This window comes from Lepidochelys kempii, chromosome 25 (assembly GCF_965140265.1).
Source record: "Lepidochelys kempii isolate rLepKem1 chromosome 25, rLepKem1.hap2, whole genome shotgun sequence".
NCBI classification, from domain to species: domain Eukaryota; kingdom Metazoa; phylum Chordata; order Testudines; family Cheloniidae; genus Lepidochelys; species Lepidochelys kempii.
The window spans coordinates 16,705,762-16,724,385 of NC_133280.1; the positions used below are offsets into that span (position 1 = coordinate 16,705,762).

At 41.0% G+C, this 18,624-nt stretch overlaps 1 protein-coding gene across 5 annotated transcripts in view; it reads right to left on the minus strand.

The window, feature by feature from the left end:
• Positions 1-18,624, minus strand: part of INSR (insulin receptor) — a 103,127-nt gene that overhangs the window by 69,950 nt on the left and 14,553 nt on the right. For all 5 annotated transcript variants that reach the window (XM_073323797.1, XM_073323798.1, XM_073323799.1 and 2 more), the window contains exon 2: positions 17,798-18,349. In XM_073323797.1, the coding sequence (XP_073179898.1) occupies positions 17,798-18,349 (552 nt within the window). The remainder of the gene's footprint in view (positions 1-17,797; positions 18,350-18,624) is intronic.

Sequence of the window (18,624 nt, forward strand, 5' to 3'; positions counted from 1 at the left end):
CTTGTGGAGCATGCAGTATGCAATAGTGTAATACGCATAACTTAAAAACCAGCAGTCTTCCCCTGTAACTTGAGCAGAGTCTGACAGGCAGGGCTCCTCACGTCAGGGCCCAGAGATTCCAGCGTGGCCACACACCAACCAGCAGTAGCAATTCCAAACGATCAGCAACAAGACTTGCACGTCTCCAGAAGCCTTATATGTTAAGTGGAAAAACAAGTGATGTGAAATTTTATGAACTGCTTGAGAAATGAAATCTCCCATTCTCCAAAGAAACAGCTCTTAACGTTATAGCCTCTATCACACACACACTGGTGGAGACTAACATTTTTAGATATCTGTCACACTCATTACTCTCTGATAGAAACAAAATTTCTAGAATCCAGGAATACAACACAACACTTTCAAGCAGCCATAGCTAGTGCAGGTTCAATTCAGGAGCTGGTATAAATAGTTCCTGTTTGCACAGCCTTTTGAAGTGCTAACCATGACTTTTAAAACAATACTTAAAAGTAGATTTTACGTACTTGAAAATGAGCAACTCTTTTATACAAGATTAAAGTCACACTTAATTCCTTAGCTGGGTTATTATTTGTTTCTCTGGCACCTGTCCAGAACTTTAGGTACCTCCCAAGAACTAAAAAACATTCAGTCACAAAATATTCAGTACAATACTTAGATTAATCAGACTCTCCCAGAGACCTCACCTCTACCCAAGCATATCACATGAGCACAACAAAATCTTCCTTAGAATCATAGAATATCAGGGTTAGAAGGGACCTCAGGAGGTCATCTAGTCCAACCCCCTGCTCAAAGCAGGACCAATCCCCAATTTTTACACCAGATCCCAAATGGCCCCCTCAAGGATTGAACTCACAACCCTGGGTTCAGCAGGCCAATGCTCAAACCACTGAGCTATCCCTCCCCCCTTCCTCTCTTGCTCCTCTCTCTAGGGACCCCCAATCTTCCATTGATGCCCGAGAAGGAGCCCTGGAGTTTGCAACATGCCTGCTAACAGATTCAGCAAAGGAAATATGTTTCAGAGGCGAGGAACTCACCCCCCCAAGAACACCCTGCCAGCAGCTCTCTTCTGGTTTCATTAGGTACCATCTCTGGCACGCCTGTCAGAGCAATTCTTACATATTTAAAAAAGGCAGGCAGTAAATTCCCAGGTAAAAAAGCCTCTAAATCAGAACAGAAGTTGGAGACATATCAACAACTATTCTATTTAATTATTTAAATAGAAGCCTTGAAGAAGAGGAGTTGAAAAAGCTTGTACATTCAATGATTATAATTATCCTTTTCACAATGGGGGAAAAACACAATCCATAGAGAAAGCAAACTTAAGGTTAGCTAAGTGGCCTTAACTCATTTGCCTAGTGCCACCAGCCTCCCATCTTACATCTGGAGAAACATGCACAGTTAACTTGTGAAGTACTTAACAAGTGAACCATGGAGCACTGGCTTCATATGCAACATGCCATTGACAACAAGCATGAACACTGATTGACAGCAGTATCTGAATAAATTATGGGCATGGATTAAGTAGTTGAAATCTTCCCAAATATTCACAACCGGAACCTCCCCAGCCTCCTACCACTCAACACTCCTTTTAGCCAACAAAGTGCTACAAGGTGTCCTAATAAAAAAACATAAAACCCCAGTAAGTTCATTCACTCCCTTCCAATAGGAAGTCACATACAATTAGAGAATATAATTTGGGAAGCACAATCGCTGAATTTTTCAACAGCTATTGTTACAACATGAGAATGGCTTGGTGTCACTTCCTCCAGGACAGATTACTCCTTGACTAACCTCATAATGGAGTCAAAAGGTCCCCAAATCCTTAAGCCCTGTGCTGGGAACACCTTTGCATTGGTCACACTTACATCACAGTGCTTCAACACAGTTTATTTACTCAAGTAATACTTGTTAAACTCCATTCCAGCTGGAGAAAGATTCTTATAAAAAAAGTCAAACTATTCCTTTTAAAAGGTACCTACTTTCAAGGCAATAATCTTAATGTCAAAGATAAGTCAAATTTCTGTCAAATGCTATTTTAAAAAAAAACAAAAAACAAAAAAAGCCCAAACACACAGGATAAAGTCCTAAACCATTTTGGTAAGAAAGCACAGAAAAAGCACTGCTCCCTAAAAGTTCATTCACCTTCCATCCTAGACAACCAGAACAATCCTGCTGGATTTGTGAAATTAAATGAGTACATTCAGAAGTGATCTGGCCTTAAGTGTACAATTAGAAGTGGAAGAAGGAAATGAAGCATAAAGAAATTTGCAAAGCTGACTTTTGCATTTTACTGGTAAGAACTGCATGGGAACCTTATCCTCAAAGCAAGGAAGATCCACCATTTAGCTCAAAATCCCATGCAGCATCAGTAACAGACTTTCAAAAATATGCACTGAGTCACACCTTATAACTGAGATTAAACTCTGGCCTTATATATTCAAAAGAGCTATTTTCCCAGGGGTTTATTATGAGGACAAATCCACTGCTTTTTCTACACAAAATGGAACGAGTGAGGATCTGTATTCAATCTACAGTCTGCTTCCCCAGGTGGAGTGCTGATGGCCTCCAGGTTTTACTCAGAGAAGCGCTGAAGCCAAAAAGAAGTCTTTTGTTTGGGATCTTTTTAAGCAGAAAAAAGGCCAAAGCTGATGACAACTTGTAATTACTGAGGATGGCATGCCAAGAACACTTCTGATAGGATGGAACTGAAATGGCAAAAATGCCAAAGTATTCTTGTTTACAAGAACTAAGGAACTGGATTAGTCCTTGTTAGACAAAATATAGATGGTTGGCAAGACAGGTAGGGTTACTAGAAGATACTGCCTTGTGGGAGGGTGGATGGAGATGGATAATTGATACTTCTTTCACTGAATTTTCATTGGCCAAAAGAGACAGGGTTAAGCCGTGCTGCCAATGCATTAGCCAAGGTGAATGGAGTAAAATTCACTCTTCTGCTACAGAAAAAAGCTTGTACTGAGATCCCCGTTCTTTGCTTATGGGGCTCTATGCTAAAATTAAAAGCTATTTTCTCCACGCAATAGTCTGATATGCAATATTCTGTGCCTCCACGAAACCCAACATTAAGTGCCAGACAGCCCCATTAACACAGTTATGGTTTTGGTTTGAGGAAGAGAGATTTTTTTTATGAGTAGCTACATGGCCTCTCTGATTGGTGTCTTACCAGGAAGGTTGAAAAGTACCCCGTGGTGCCTCTTAGGTAGACAGTCCTTAAAGAATATAGTTACATCCAGTTAAGAGGAGGTGGTGAGAAGCAGGTGCCCAGCGTTAGCTGGGTAAGATTGTGTTCCTTATTACAACCTCAGTTAAATCCTGCAGCTAGCCTGGGGCTAGCTTGGATTGTGATCAGATTGACTTTTTTAAAAAGAATCTTTATTCTCTTCCCTCCATTTGCTTACAGTTTTGTAATCCAGAGCTTTGAAATTTGGGTTGTGGCAGGACTTGAGCTTGATGTAATAGCACTTGCTTGTTTTGCATTTGACTTTTTTACCCCCTCCCATGGTCTGCTTGATGCTGGCTAGATGTTGCTCTTCATTAAAACTATCACTCTCTCTCTTTAATTTGGGCACCGATTCCTAGTCACGTCTATCTAGTTGTAACATGTGTTGGAAAAATTACAGTAGCTGTTTTCATGTCAAACAACTGTGTTCATTTGTAAGTGTGCAATGTGGAGAGGGGTGGTCCCTGTGCATCACCGTGCAAGGCAGGATTGGTGTTTCACTCTGAACTGAATGAGTGAAATTTGTCTTTCTTTTTTAATTCTCTCCCTCACTGAATGTGTCTGGTATATTTGAAAATGAGTAAGTTAAGTGCATCTTGTAGGAGATTATGGAGGGACTATGCATGATTTACTATTAGGTGTATTAAGCAAGCTGCCTTTCCCCTCCAAGTTAATGCTAGGACGCACTTGCTGCAGCATCCACAGTCTTTCAGAGGAGGAGACCAACTAAGCTCCTAATTATTTGATCATAGAAGATCCTTCAGCACTTTTGCTAAAAGTCCAAATGGCAACCCTTGCATCCTGGCCAAATTCCCGTTTGAGGATTACACCTGCCCCTGAGATTTTAGTGTAACACAGTTTGATATATTCTTCCTTACTCCTCACTGTTGTTCAGTATTGCTGTGCTACATCAATCAGCTGCTGCATTTCAACGCTGAGAGGGCTGTGAATTATTCATAAGATGAAAAAATACCCAGACTAGTTCCATCCCCTCAGTTTGCAGAGAGTAGAGGGCAGAAATCCATTTTGGTAGAACCGACATCTACAGTTTATTGGATTGGGCATACTACAAACTAAAGACAGTTACATCAATACTTGTAACTATAATTATTTTAATGTTTGAAAAATTTGAGTTTTTGGGCTGCTTTGCATTTAAAAGTCCAGAGTCTATTTGCTGGGATAAATTTAAAATGCCACTGCTCCGCTCACCCGAACGCTCTTGTTATTCATGTCTTTTACCACAGTATTAGCTCAACATGAGGCAGTTAGTGAGTGGCACTGAAAGTGTCAAAGGATTCCATATCACATAGGGCTTCACTGATATTGACATAGGAGCTAATCTTCCTCCTCCTTTGGCATCAGGGAGAGTTCTACGCTGAAAGTAGCTTTTGGCACCTAGCTCTCTTTGACTCAGAACTGAGACTTTGAAGAGGTAGAGAAGAAACAGGTGAACCAGAGGGAACTAAGCACCTAAATCTTCATGCCGGTGGGAGCTCTAGTTGATGCCATAAGACAACAGGCAGCATCTGATAGTCCTCGAAAGTGTTTTATTCTCACCAGATCTTAACCAAACCAAAAAACACCCACTTATTTATATGGAACATAGGGAAGGAAGGAGGGATCATAATGTTTATACCAAGCCTTTCAAGAAAGACCTAACAGGTAAAGGACTATTAATAACGCTATGGAGGAAAGTTAGCGTAACTATGCAAAACATGGGAATTAAAATGAGTTACACATATTTCAGAGGTTTGAGCATTGGCCTGCTAAACCCAGGGTTTGTGAGTTCAATCCTTAAGGGGGCCATTTAGGGATCTGGGGCAAAAATTGGGGATTGGTCCTGCTTTGAGCAGGGGTTGGACTAGATGACCTCCTGAGATCCCTTCCAACCCTGAGATTCTATGATTCTATATTAGTGATGGAGAGGTGGTAAATACAGGTCAGGAGAGAGAAAAAAGCAGAACATTAACTCTTTTCTAACCTCCCCGACTAATGAGGCAGTGACATACACCATGGACAAAACAAATGCTGTGTCTAGGCGTGGTGCTAGGGGTGCGATTGCCAGCGTGAGGGAAACATGCTCTCAGGAGCTCTGACCAAGCTAGCGCGCTGGAAACCTGAGGGTAGCCATGGGAGCACAGGCAGCCGGATGAGCTAGCCGCCCAAGGACCTGTCCCTGGTGTCCGATGGGTATGCATTCAGTGTATCTGTGGCATCGTGGCTACACTCTGTTTTCGGTTCACCACCTCTGTCAGAGCTAGCACAAGTATGTCTTCTCAAGCTGGGAATCATTCATCCAGCTCCGAGTCCGGACCTAACCAAAAAGACTAAAATGGCACATTACAACCAAGAGGAACACAGACCTTTCCAGCTTCCATTGTAGCAGTAGAGGCAAGGAAATGCTTGCTCTCTCTCTGCCATGTTTTCTGTTGTGACAGGATTTATGTGCAGTGATGCAGCTATTTTGGCATCACAGAGAATTCTCGATACCCATTATTTGCAAGCCTTTTGCTTGGTCTGGGAACCTGTGTTCCCATTGTGTGTATCACAGCAGCAATTCTTCTCTGCATTAGATGGCATGTATCAAAGGGTGGCTAATATCTCAAATGCTGGTCTTGCAGGAGGTAGAACTTGCAGGCCACAGACAGAGCAACTGAACAAACAAAACCTCATATATTTAAACAGAAAAAAGAGGAAAGAGAAGCAAATCAAGAAAGAGCGGTAATGTGAGGAAGCCAGAAAAGCAAAGTGGAATGAGAAATCAGGATCTGCAAGCAGCAGTATGGGAGAGCTTTTGGCCAAATGGAGCTGTGTATACTAAATCCTATATGTGACGTTGCACGCTATATGCTTTATGAAAATATGCTTATGAATGTGAATATGATGTAACTGGGATATGCTTTATGCAAAAGGTCTCTTGGAAGGTACCATTACAAAGCTTATAATCTACTGTGTTCATCCCATTTGTTTGCATGTGTTATTTCTATGTCTGGACTTAGGAGAATAAGACAAAAAGAAAAGGAGTACTTGTGGCACCTTAGAGACTAACCAATTTATTTGAGCATGAGCTTTCGTGAGCTACAGCTCACTTCATCGGTGAGCTGTAGCTCACGAAAGCTCATGCTCAAATAAATTGGTTAGTCTCTAAGGTGCCACAAGTACTCCTTTTCTTTTTGCGAATACAGACTAACACGGCTGTTACTCTGAAACCTGAGAATAAGACAAACTTGTATCACCAATATAAACATATTAAGTGGAAGCCATTAAGGGTGCTTAAGAATCAATGAACTGTCAATGGCTCTGTTTACTTGCAAACCTTCCTGTGCATGTGTGGGCCAGCCCAGGAAGAACGGAAGCTGGGGTCTTACATGACATGAGACCATGTCACATGATACTGGAATCCATCCTAAATCTGGAACTTTTCCATTTAGGAGGAGGAGTGGGGACCCAGAGAGACAAAAGATTCCTGCCTTGCGCCAAAGCTATAAAAGGGGGTGTAGCAGGGCAAGGGGATGGGCCAGTCACGATAAAGCCCCTGCTTACCACCTGAGATGTCTGCTGGAACTAACAAGGACTGTACCCAAACTAGGAAGGAGTCTAGTCTGTGAAAGAAGCTTATTGGAACATCTCTAAGGGTGAGATATTACCTGTAATTAGTTTCTTAATGTATTAGGCTTAGACTTGCATGTTTTTGCTTTATTTTGCTTGGTGACTTACTTTGTTCTGTCTGTTATTACTTGAAACCACTTAAATCCTACTTTTTACACTTAATAAAATCACTTTTATTTATTAATAAACCGAGAATAAGTGATTAATACCTGGGGGAGCAAACAGTTGTGCATCTCTCTCTCTCTATCAGTGTTATAGGGGGCGGCCAATTTATGAGTTTACCCTGTATAAGCTTTATACAGAGTAAAACGGATTTATTTGGGGTTTGGATTCCATTGGGAACTGGGTGTCTGAGTGCTGGAGAGGTAATCTGCTGAGCTGTTTTTGGTTGAAGTCTGCAACTTTGGGGGCGGGCGTGGCCCAGACCCTGAGTCTGCGTTGCAGCAGGCTAGCATGTCTGGCTCAACAAGACAGGGTTCTGGAGTCCCAAGCTGGCAGGGAAAACGGGCTCAGAGGTAATTTCAGCACATCAGGTGACAGTCCTAAGGGGGTCTCTGTGACCAAACCTGTCACACTATGAATCTCATCGATTCCTCTTATGGCTCCCTTGACAGGTGAATAGTTAAACTAAAGAGAAAAGTCAAAGTAGAAATCTGCAGTGCCAGTTGTTTTTTATTGTGTTGCTTTTAAGTGGACAGCACTTTCTTAAAAAGTGATTTGAATAATTCATTCTAAAATTTAATCCCTTTCTGCATTATCTGTTTTTCCTCAGAATTTGGGAGTTACATCATGCCACAGAGTGCCATAAATCTCTTAACTGTTCCTAATAAGCTAAACTGAATTAGTTTAGGATGGCCAGTCTTTTACATGCATCACAATAGCCTCAAGCACAAGCACTGTATGTGCTCAATAAAGCTGTCGCTTGGCAAGGTTCAGAACAGACGCCCCACTGAAATTATCGGGTGTCAACTTCCATCTGACATTTGTTAGCACAGGGGTGGGGGGAGTGAGCCAATTCTTATCAGATCTTCAAATAAAAAGAGCACTTCCCCTTCACGTGCTAGCAACTGGAAACATTTCTTTGTGTTTAAAACTTTAAAAATATCTTGCCCTTGAGATTGGCTAAGTCTGTTCTGTACTGCTTTCAATGCCCTTTTCCCACACAAAGGTGATAAAACCAAGTTTATGGTTACAGAAATTCCCAGCACATACAAATCACAGGAAGCTGTTGCTAAGTAATATTTCTACCTAAGTAAACAACACAAAACATTTCCCACACACACCTCTGAACTTTATTATTCAGACCCGCCTTGAAGATATTCACGGTTTCAGAATTTCTGTGAGAAATAGCATCTTTAAGAGCCATCAGGACTATTTCACATTAGTTTACAGGAGCCTTGATCATATAACGGGTTTGCTATGGTTTTGTCCCCTGTGATAGGAAACAGAAAAAAGCTGCCTTATCACATCCCCACAATCTCTTCCTCTTTTTTCCCAGTCAGCGAGACAGATGAAGATTGGAGGGACTCTCTCCACCTTCCAAGCCTATTTGTTGCAGAAACATTCCAGAAACCTGAAGACAAAGTCCCACAACCTCTGTCTAGTTGCTTTTCCTGCTATGTCCCTCTCTTGAAGCTTTTCAGCATGCAAATCATACCAGATCACAGACCTTTAGACCTACTTTTTGACTGATAACTTACATCATCTTATTCATCCTGAAGTGTTTACACATACCTTCCACTTTTTGTTTTTAATAGGTTTAGCTCTACCATACAGTCTAGACCAGGGTGGCCAACCTGAGCCTGAGAAGGAGCCAGAATTTACCAATGGACATTGCCAAAGAGCCACAGTAATATGTCAGCAGCCCCCCATCAGCTTTCCCTGCCTGCCCCCGCACCTTCCGCCCACTGGCAGCTCCCCTAATCAGCACCTCTCCCTCCCTACCTCCCCCCACCTCCCAATCAGCTGTTTTGTGGCCTGCAGGAGCCTCTGGAGGGGAGGGGGAGGATTGAGGGCATGGCAGGCTCAGGGGAGGGAGCAGGAAGGGGTGGAGTGGGGGCAGGGCGTGTGGCAGAGCCAGGGGTCGAGCAGTGAGCACCCTCCGCCCCCGGCACCTTGGAAAGTTGGCGCCTGTAGCTCCAGCCCAAGAGTCAGTGGCTGTACAAGGAACTGCTTTTTATTCAGAAGAGCCGAATGTGGCTCCGGAGCCACACGTTGGCCACCCCTGGTCTAGACTTACGAACTAGTGGGGTACTCCTTCACTTCTGCTGTGCAGGGACTAGGAGAAAGAGTATATCTACAACTTGGTAAGTAACCTGTACTAGCGAGTCACACAGACTTCTGATTCCGCAAATACCGGACATCACGATGTTCAGAGAATGCTACAGACAGTTTACTTGGAAGGGACATGAGAACCTCTTCTCAGTGCAAATGCGGCTCTCAGATAGATGTCCAGGGATTACACGTCTTGTTTTACAGCCCACTTTTATTCATTCATTTCATCTTTCTTCCTCTTTCACACATCTCAGTAGCGTACTGTAGGGTAAATGCTGTAAACGCTTCTCATTTGGAAAATATGGAGTTTAGATTAAGTTAGTTTACTTTAAAAAAAAAAGAACAACAACAAAAATCCCTCTACACCACTGATCCATCTCTCCTCTCCCCACTCTCCTGGTTCTTCTCCCCTCCTCCAAAGAATTTGGATCATGTATTCAGAAAAAGGTGGATAAAAATAAATTATTTTTAATCATACTTTTATATAAATTAAATACATTTTTGTTTTTAAAAAACAAAATTAACTGAAATTAGGACAACCATTGTTAAGGCCTAAATTTACTATAATCTATTAAAATCACTGAATGTAAAAAGATTAATATTAAGCAGTCTGCTGTCAAAGTTTTCAAGCAAGTGAAACTACTTAAGTGGTGGAAGTCACTGGCCAAGCACCTGGAACCAGTTTGTTGAAATGCTATACCAGCTTTTGACAGTAGTAACAGCTTCTGCAGGTCCAGAGAGAATATTTTCTTCATGTGATTTTATTCAATTAGTTAAATTCAGTGAATTTTGAATGACCTATTAAGAAACCAAATGGGAGCTGAAAAGACAGAAAAGCTTGTTCTCTGCTTCCAATATACGAATATGAACTAGGTGTGGTTGGGTGAGATCTACTAGTTCTAAAATCTTAAAGGACATGGTGCCCAAAAACAATAATTAATTAAACTACAGTTAATACTTTTTTTGTTTATTAAATCCCCAAGCATCTGGCAAATAACATTAAAAAAATGTAAAAAGTTAAGAATCAGATTAAATGCACGTTAAACTATATAATTGCTTAAATAAAAGTGTACGTAGTATATTTTCCTGGTTACCAAAAAGAAGCACCAAATGTAATAAGTGTAAAGGCTATATTTAGTTGCAAATTAACGTTTCAAAGGTTAAAAACCAATGAGAATGAACTTCTTTTTAGGAAAAAAGAAAAGGAGGACTTGTGGCACCTTAGAGACTAACCAATTTATTTGAGCATAAGCTGTCGCGAGCCACAGCCCACTTCGTCGGATGCACCCAGTGGAAAAAAACTGAATGCATCGGATGAAGTGAGCTGTAGCTCACGAAAGCCCACGCTCAAATAAATTTGCTAGTCTCCAAGGTGCCACAAGTCCTCCTTTTCTTTTTAAGTAATACTGCGTATACCATATTGTTGAGCTTAGTGTATTCATATTAAGTAATACTGTTGTCTAAGGTTAACAAATCCTTATTAGCCTGTCAAAAGTTTTAAGCCTCTAGACAAACTATCTTCCTGCTCTTAAAATCTATAGGATTAGGAGAAGCCGTGAATCTAGGTCTGCTTTGTCATGAAAAGAAAAGGAGTACTTGTGGCACCTCAGAGACCAACCAATCCACTTGGTTGGTCTCTGAGGTGCCACAAGTACTCCTCTTCTTTTTGCGAATACAGACTAACATGGCTGTTACTCTGAAACTTTTCTTTAGGAAAATAACTAAAAAAAATATAAATGCAAAACAAGATTAAAATTACCTAAGTCATGGTTTCCTACCTGCAGATTTAAATCATAATTAAAACTGGTGCCATAAAATCAGTCCACCCTTGGTTCACAACTATAAAGACTTTTCAGTCACTTACAAGAGACACCTTATGCACACCAGACTGCCTCAAAATCTCGCTTGAGAATGTGAGAGCAAAGCAAAGGGACTTGGGAGGGAATTCTGTTTTGGAGCAGAACTATTCCTCCTCAAGTGGAAAAGACACACACACACACACACACTCTTTTTCTTTCTTTCAGTTAAATGGAAACCACATGGAAAGAAAAGCAAAATATGAAAATGATGTTTGACAAACCCAGTCTGACAAATGTGAGGACAGGGGTACTGCACTTCCAACTATTTTGCCTACTGAATTCTTCAGCGAAGACAAGATCTGGCTGAACAGAGTACAATGAACTGTGAATTATATTTTCATGGTAATAAGAAAAGGAGTACTTGTGGCACCTTAGAGACTAACCAATTTATTTGAGTATTATAAATGGTTTCTTAGTCTCTAAGGTGCCACAAGTACTCCTTTTCTTTTTGCGAATACAGACTAACATGGCTGTTACTCTGAAACCTTTCATGGTAATGGAAGTGAATATATGATTTTAAAAAAATGCTTCAGTAAAACTTTACTGAAGATACACAACAGCCTTACAAAATAGAGCTCCTGAACAGGATACAGATCTGCATGTTCAGTACAAAGTAAAACAGGAACACTTGTCAGCATTTAGCTGCCAGAGACATTAGTGGCCTAGATTCAAGTTCAGAATACAACATCCCTCCCCGCCCCCCCCAAAAAACAACAAATTTTAGCAGCCTTAATTGTAAGTTAACTGAATTGCATTTTCCCACCAGCACAAATCACTTTAAAAAAAAAAAATCAAAGAGGGCTTTAAACTAGGTTCACCGGGGGAAGGAGACCAAAGCCCTGAGGTAAGTGGGGAAGTGGGATACCGGGAGGAAGCACGAGCAGGAGAGCGCAAGAGGGGAGGACTCCTGCCTCATACTGAGAAAGCAGGACAACAGCAAGTTATCTCAAGTGCCTATACACAAATGCAAGAAGCCTGGAAAACAAGCAGGGAGAACTGGAAGTCCTGGCACAGTCAAGGAATTATGATGTGATTTGAACATCAGAGACTTGGTGGGATAACTCGCATGACTGGAGTACTGTCATGGATGGATATAAACTGTTTAGGAAGGACAGGCAGGGCAGAAAAGGTGGGGGAGTTGCACTGTATGTAAGGGAGCAGTATGATTGCTCAGAGCTCTGGTATGAAACTGCAGAAAAACCTGAGTGTCTCTGGATTAAGTTTTAGAAGTGTGATCAACAAGGGTGATGTTGTGGTGGGCGTCTGCTATAGACCACCGGACCAGGCGGATGAGGTGGACGAGGCTTTCTTCTGGCAACTAACAGCAGTTACTAGATCACAGGCCCTGGTTCTCACAGGAGATGTCAATCACCCTGATATCTGCTGGGAGAACAATACAGCAGAGCACAGACAATCCAGGAAGTTTTTGGAAAGTGTAGGGGACAATTTTCTGGTGGAAGTGCTAGAGGAACCAAGTAAGGGCAGAGCTCTTCTTGACCTGCTGCTCACAAACCGAGAAGAATTAGTAAGGGAAACAAAAGTGGATGGGAACCTGGGAGGCAGTGACCATGAGATGGTCGAGTTCAGGATCCTGACACAAGGAAGAAAGAAGAGCAGCAGAATATGGACTGCGGACTTCAGAAAAGCAGACTTTGACTCCCTCAGGGTACTGATGGGCAATTAATCTCGTTGTTCAACAATAACGGAATACCATTTATTTAAATATTTTTGGATGTTTTCTACATTTTCAAATATATTGATTTAAATTAAAACACAGAATACAAAGTGTACAGTGCATACTTTATATTTATTTTTTATTAAATGTTTGCACTGTAAAAAACAAAAGAAATAGTGATTTTTCAATTCACCTCATTCAAGAACTGTTTATCATAAAAGTTGAACTTACAAATATAGAATTATGTACAAAAAATAACTGCACTGAAAAATAAAACAATCTAAAACTTTAGAGCCTGCAAGTCCACTCAGTCCTACTTCTTGTTCAGCCAACTGCTAAGACAAACAAGTTTGTTTACGTGTACAGGGGATGCTGCTGCCTGCTGCTTATTTACAAAGTCACCTGAAAATGAGAACAGGCATTCACATGGCACTTTTGCAGCTGGGATTGCAAGGTATTTACATGCCAGATGCACTAAAGATTCATATGTCCCTTCATCTTCAACCACCATTCCACAGGACATGCGTCCATGAGGATGCTGGGTGCTGCTCGATAATGATACAGAGCAGAGCAGACTGATGCATGTTCATTTTCATCATCATGAGTCAGATGCCACCAGCAGAAGGTTGATTTTCTTTTTTGGTGGTTCGGGTTCTGTAGTTTCCGCATCGGAGTGTTGCTCTTTTAAGACTTCTGAAAGCATACGCCACACCCAGTCCCTCTCCGATTTTGAAAGGCCCTTCTGATTCTTAAACTTTGGGTTGAGTGCTATATCTATCCTTTGAAATCTCACATTGGTATCTTCTTTGCATTTTGTCAAATCTGCTGTGAAAGTGTTCTTAAAACAAACATGTGCTGGGTCATCATCCGAGACTGCTATAACATGAAATATATGCAGAATGTGGGTAAAACAGAGCAGGAGACATACAATTCTCCCCCAAAGAGTTCAGTCACAAATTGAATTGAGGCATTATTTTTTAACGAGCATCATCAGCATGGAAGCATGTCCTCTGGAATGGTGGCCGAAGCACGAAGGGACATATGAATGTTTAGCATATCTGGCACGTAAATAACTTCAATGCCTGCTACAAAAGTGCCATGTGAATGCCTGTTCTCACTTTCAGCTGACATGGTAAATAAGCAGCAGGCAGCAGCATCTCCTGTAAATGTAAACAAACATGTTTGCCTTAGCGATTGGCTGAACAAGAAGTAGGACTCAGTGGACTTGCAGGCTCTAAAGTTTTACATGGTTTTATTTTTCAATGCAGTTATGTAACAAACAATCTACATTTGTTATTTGCACTCTCACAACAAAGAGATTGCATTACAGTACTTGTATGAGGTGAACTGAAAAATTTTATCATTTTTACAGTGCAAATATTTATAATAAAAATAATATACACTTTGATTTCAATTACAACACAGAATATATATGAAAATGTACAAAAACATACGAAATATTTAATAAATTTAAATTGGTATTCTATTGTTTAACAGTGTGATTAAAACTGCGATTAATCACGATTACTTTTTTTTAATCGCAATTAATTTTTTTGAGTTGATCGCGTGAGTTAACTGCGATTAATCATAGAATATCAGGGTTGGAAGGGACCTCAGGAGGTCATCTAGTCCAACCCCCTGCTCAAAAGCAGGACCCATACCCAATTAAATCATCCCAGCCAGGGCTTTGTCAAGCCTGACCTTAAAAACTTCTAAGGAAGGAGATTCCACCACCTCCCTAGGCAACGCATTCCAGTGTTTCATCACCCTCCTAGTGAAAAAGTTTTCCCTAATATCCAACCTGAACCTCCCCCACTGCAACTTGAGACCATTACTCCTTGTCCTGTCCTCTTCTACCACTGAGAATAGTCTAGAGCCATCCTCTCTGGAACTACCTCTCAGGTAGTTGAAAGCAGCTATCAAATCCCCCCTCATTCTTCTCTTCTGCAGACTAAACAATCCCAGTTCCCTCAGCCTCTCCTCATAACTCATGTGTTCCAGATTCCTAATCATTTTTGTTGCCCTTCGCTGGACTCTCTCCAATTTATCCACATCCTTCTTGTAGGGTGGGGCCCAAAACTGGACACAGTACTCCAGATGAGGCCTCACCAATGTCGAATAGAGGGGGATGATCACGTCCCTCGATCTGCTCGCTATGCCCCTACTTATACATCCCAAAATGCCATTGGCCTTCTTGGCCAATTGACATTGACAGCCCTAGTAAAAACATAAATAAAGAGAAACAGTAAACATGAAATGGGGCAGGGATGTGGAGTAGACGAGGTGGCGGGAGAAAAGGGAGCTGGGCTTGGGAAGAGTATGGAGTGCTACTGGAGAGGCAAATTGGACAGACAGAAGACTTGCTCCCTAGGTCTGCTGCCTCCCTAGCTACACTCTAGCACCGGTTACGCCAGACTTTTCTGTGTCTCTACTCATCCTGCTCCCCGACTGAGGCTCACCAGTGGAGTCCCAGCCTGAGAGACTTAGTAAGGTTTGTCAGACCAGGTCTTCTCTGTGGGGAGCTGTGTGTTCAAGCAGAACTATCTGGGAAGCTCGACTCAGAGCAAGGCTGGCAACATTTAATAGAATTTGCTGTGACTTTGAACACTGTTGTTGTTGAAAAGCAGACCATGCTCATGTCCTACGAAGGAAAAGAGCATGTGAGAAATCCCAAGTATAAGAGCATAATGGTAAGTAAGTTACAAGAGCGTGATAGGTAAAATTTTAAAATGAGCTGTTACTTTATTTGTTCCTGAATGGAAAAATACTGTTCCCTATATTAGCAGCATTACCTAGAAAATTAAAGCTCTGCTTGCTCTCTCCAAATATATAACTTTGGTAAGGGAAATTCCATGCTGAATAGAGGTATTTAATCCACGCTCCAAACATCAATCACAGCATAATTTGAACCACAGAGACAGCAGAGTGACTCCAGAAGGAATGACAATATATCTTTAAACGGCTATACAACTAAACAGCTGTGTAACAGTCACAGTCAGAATCAAGCCAGTCTCTATTTTATTTTGGGGAATGGGCAGGAATTGAGCAGTAAATGTTAAGCTTCAGATAAGTTAAAGGATGAGCTGCAAGAGCTTCCCTGAAGTGAAAAGGCCAGAGGCTTTAAAGCATGTTCAGCACCCACAACTGGTGCCAGATTCTCAGAAGAGCACAGCGCCCATTCAGAACTCTTCACTACACGTGAACGCTTCAGTTCCGAAGGGGAAGAAGCCTAACTATGAGAAAGCAGAGCAGTAGACGAAGGACAAATTTCTCTTCCTAGAGACACATGGCTCATCTTTTAGTTACTGCTGTCCCTATGCATGTGGATTTTCTATCAGTCTGTGATATCTGAGAGGAGAATTTTACCACACAGCATGTCACTCACTGCAGCTCAAACACTGAACAGCAAAGTACTCATCAATACAGCAGTCATTCAGGATGTTTCAGCCCGGGGAACGCAAACAGTTACTTTATGTATCTTGTCTCTGCAGTGACAAAACAACTATTTTTAAAAGAAAGATTCCTGAGCTAGAGGAAACATGGTCATTCCCTGCACTGCAACATCTCCAAAAGGAGAAAGTGAGAACAATGAACAAAGGAGGAGGAAGCGTGAAAACCAAAATTTCAGAAATTTAAATCACACAGAAAACTAGACAAAATTCTCCCTCCATATTCTCTAATCACTATGGATCAACCTGAAGCGTTTAAGAACCCATTGCCTTGGCATCTAAGCACCAAATATCAAAATGAAGAACCTACATTAAGTTTAATTTATTAAACTCCAAATATAAAGCTCAGCAAGTTTTATTTTATTCCAAAACAATGATCCTACTGAGAACTTTGACAGATTGACTGACTGCATTTTGTCTCAACCTCAGTAGTTTAAAAAAAAAGGGGGGGGGTAGAGAGAGAGAAGGGATAAATTCAAGCAGTCAGACATGATCAAGTCCAACAAGACAGGAGTCCAAGGGACTGGGGCTTGGGGGGTAGTGAATAGTTGCTTGAGGTCACCAGGTAAGCCCCTTAAGAAGTGGCCATGGGGTTCTCGGGACAAATGAAAACCAAAGTACAATTCACACGAGCTTACCTTAAGCTTAGCAAAACAGTCACAGACTTTAAGGCAACCTTGGTTGAAGATTATTGTGGAAGGCACAAGAACAGAAGCAGCGAGGGTCCAGAAACGCATTCAGCTTGAGAAGAACTGTCATTTAATCTCTGCCATAGTTACCAGAAGACGAGTGTGCATGTTTGTTAACACTTTCACCACTTATGACTGATCAAAAACAATTAACTTTTAAAAAAAAACAAACCTTCAGGCAGGTGTCAGAGAGTAAGAACATATACATTCCTACTGAGAACACCAATTGGAGAGCTCTTGAATTCAAAGATAAGTCAGTCAAAATACAACTTATCAAGTATGTTTTTCAAGTTGGATGTCAATTAAAAGTGTTGCTACTCTAAATATTTTGACCAAGTTTTGTAAAAGGAAAAGAAAATATATAAGTAAGTTGGTGTGCGTAAGAGAATGACTTTGCAAGCAAGCAAACTAAATGTGTATTCACTTTTTAAAGTTACCATACAAATACAGAGTTGAAATGTAAACATATATATAAAATCACATTCTTCATTTGAAGAGAGAGCACGTGTACATACACACAGATCATTAAGCTGTTTCCAAATTTAAAATTTCAGTAGTTTTCTTTATAAAGGAAGCTAGATGAGAGGTGGATGATGGTGTTGTATTGGGGGAGGGGGATCTTGAAGAAATTGCCATTAATTAGTCAAATAGCTGGGGCGGGGGGAGATAGATAAAAAAAAAGTTACAGGAACAGTTTAAAAAGCAGCTTAGGGTATTGTTATATATTTTAGAATGGGGTCCTTTTAAAAAGGAAGCTCTGCAATAAGAAAATTTTTGAAAAATTAAAATGCCATAAACTTTCTTAACCATGCTCTTCTTTACATTTGAAGAAAAATGTACATCCACATTTGAAATAAAGGTAGCAGCTTATGAAAGAATATATATATTAGTACTTAGACATATTGAATGGCAGCAAGGAGGGCACAAAAGCTGCCAGCAGGGCATTCTCAAAATCTAAATAATATTTTTCTCTGTATTCCTACCTCTTTGACAGTGATCGTGGGTCCAGCAGCGTTCAATGAAAATGCCATTTATTACAGTAGGTGGGCAGTTGCTTTTTCCTTTCACAGTTCCTGGACACACATCTCCACACTCTTCTGTGTCATCCTTGTTGGCAACAATGTAATTGTCTTCCACAGAGTCTAAAATCCTAGACCAGTCGATTGTGGACAAGTAACACAGTTCATTGTTCTTCTCGATCCGCACTGAACCTCGAGTAATGTTCATCAGATTATAAAGGCCAATCTCTTTCAAGTGAACCATCTCAAAAATGACCAGAGCATAGTTAAAGAAGAGATGAGTTCCTCGAATCACAGTGAGGTTGGGAAAAAGCCCCTTTAAACTCTCTAAGCCATATACCCGAAAAAGCAGTAAGTAGTCCGTAATCATCGTCAGTTTGGGAAAGCTGAGCTCACGGAAATCTTCAGGCTTGGTTTTAAACATCAGCAAGATTTGCAAGTGGCCCTCTATCACAGTGCAGTTCTCAAGCATATTCAACCGGGTCAGGTTATTCCGAATGTCCATGCTCCCGCAAACTGGAAGGCAAAGAACAGAAATAATTAAATGACAATTTTCTAAAAAAATATATGTTCAACTGCTGTACAATACACTGCAGTCAAACATGACTGGGTGCATTTTAAAGTAGTACGGCTTAAGCACTAGGAAATATTGCAAGGAACAATCCTGCATATATGAGCCTGTCGCTGTGGGCTAGAAGACTTCATAGGTAACAGTAGTCTAGATAGCCACCTGGCATTCACAAGAGTCGAATAAGCATCTATTCAGCAGAGGATTTTTGGCAAGTATTTAA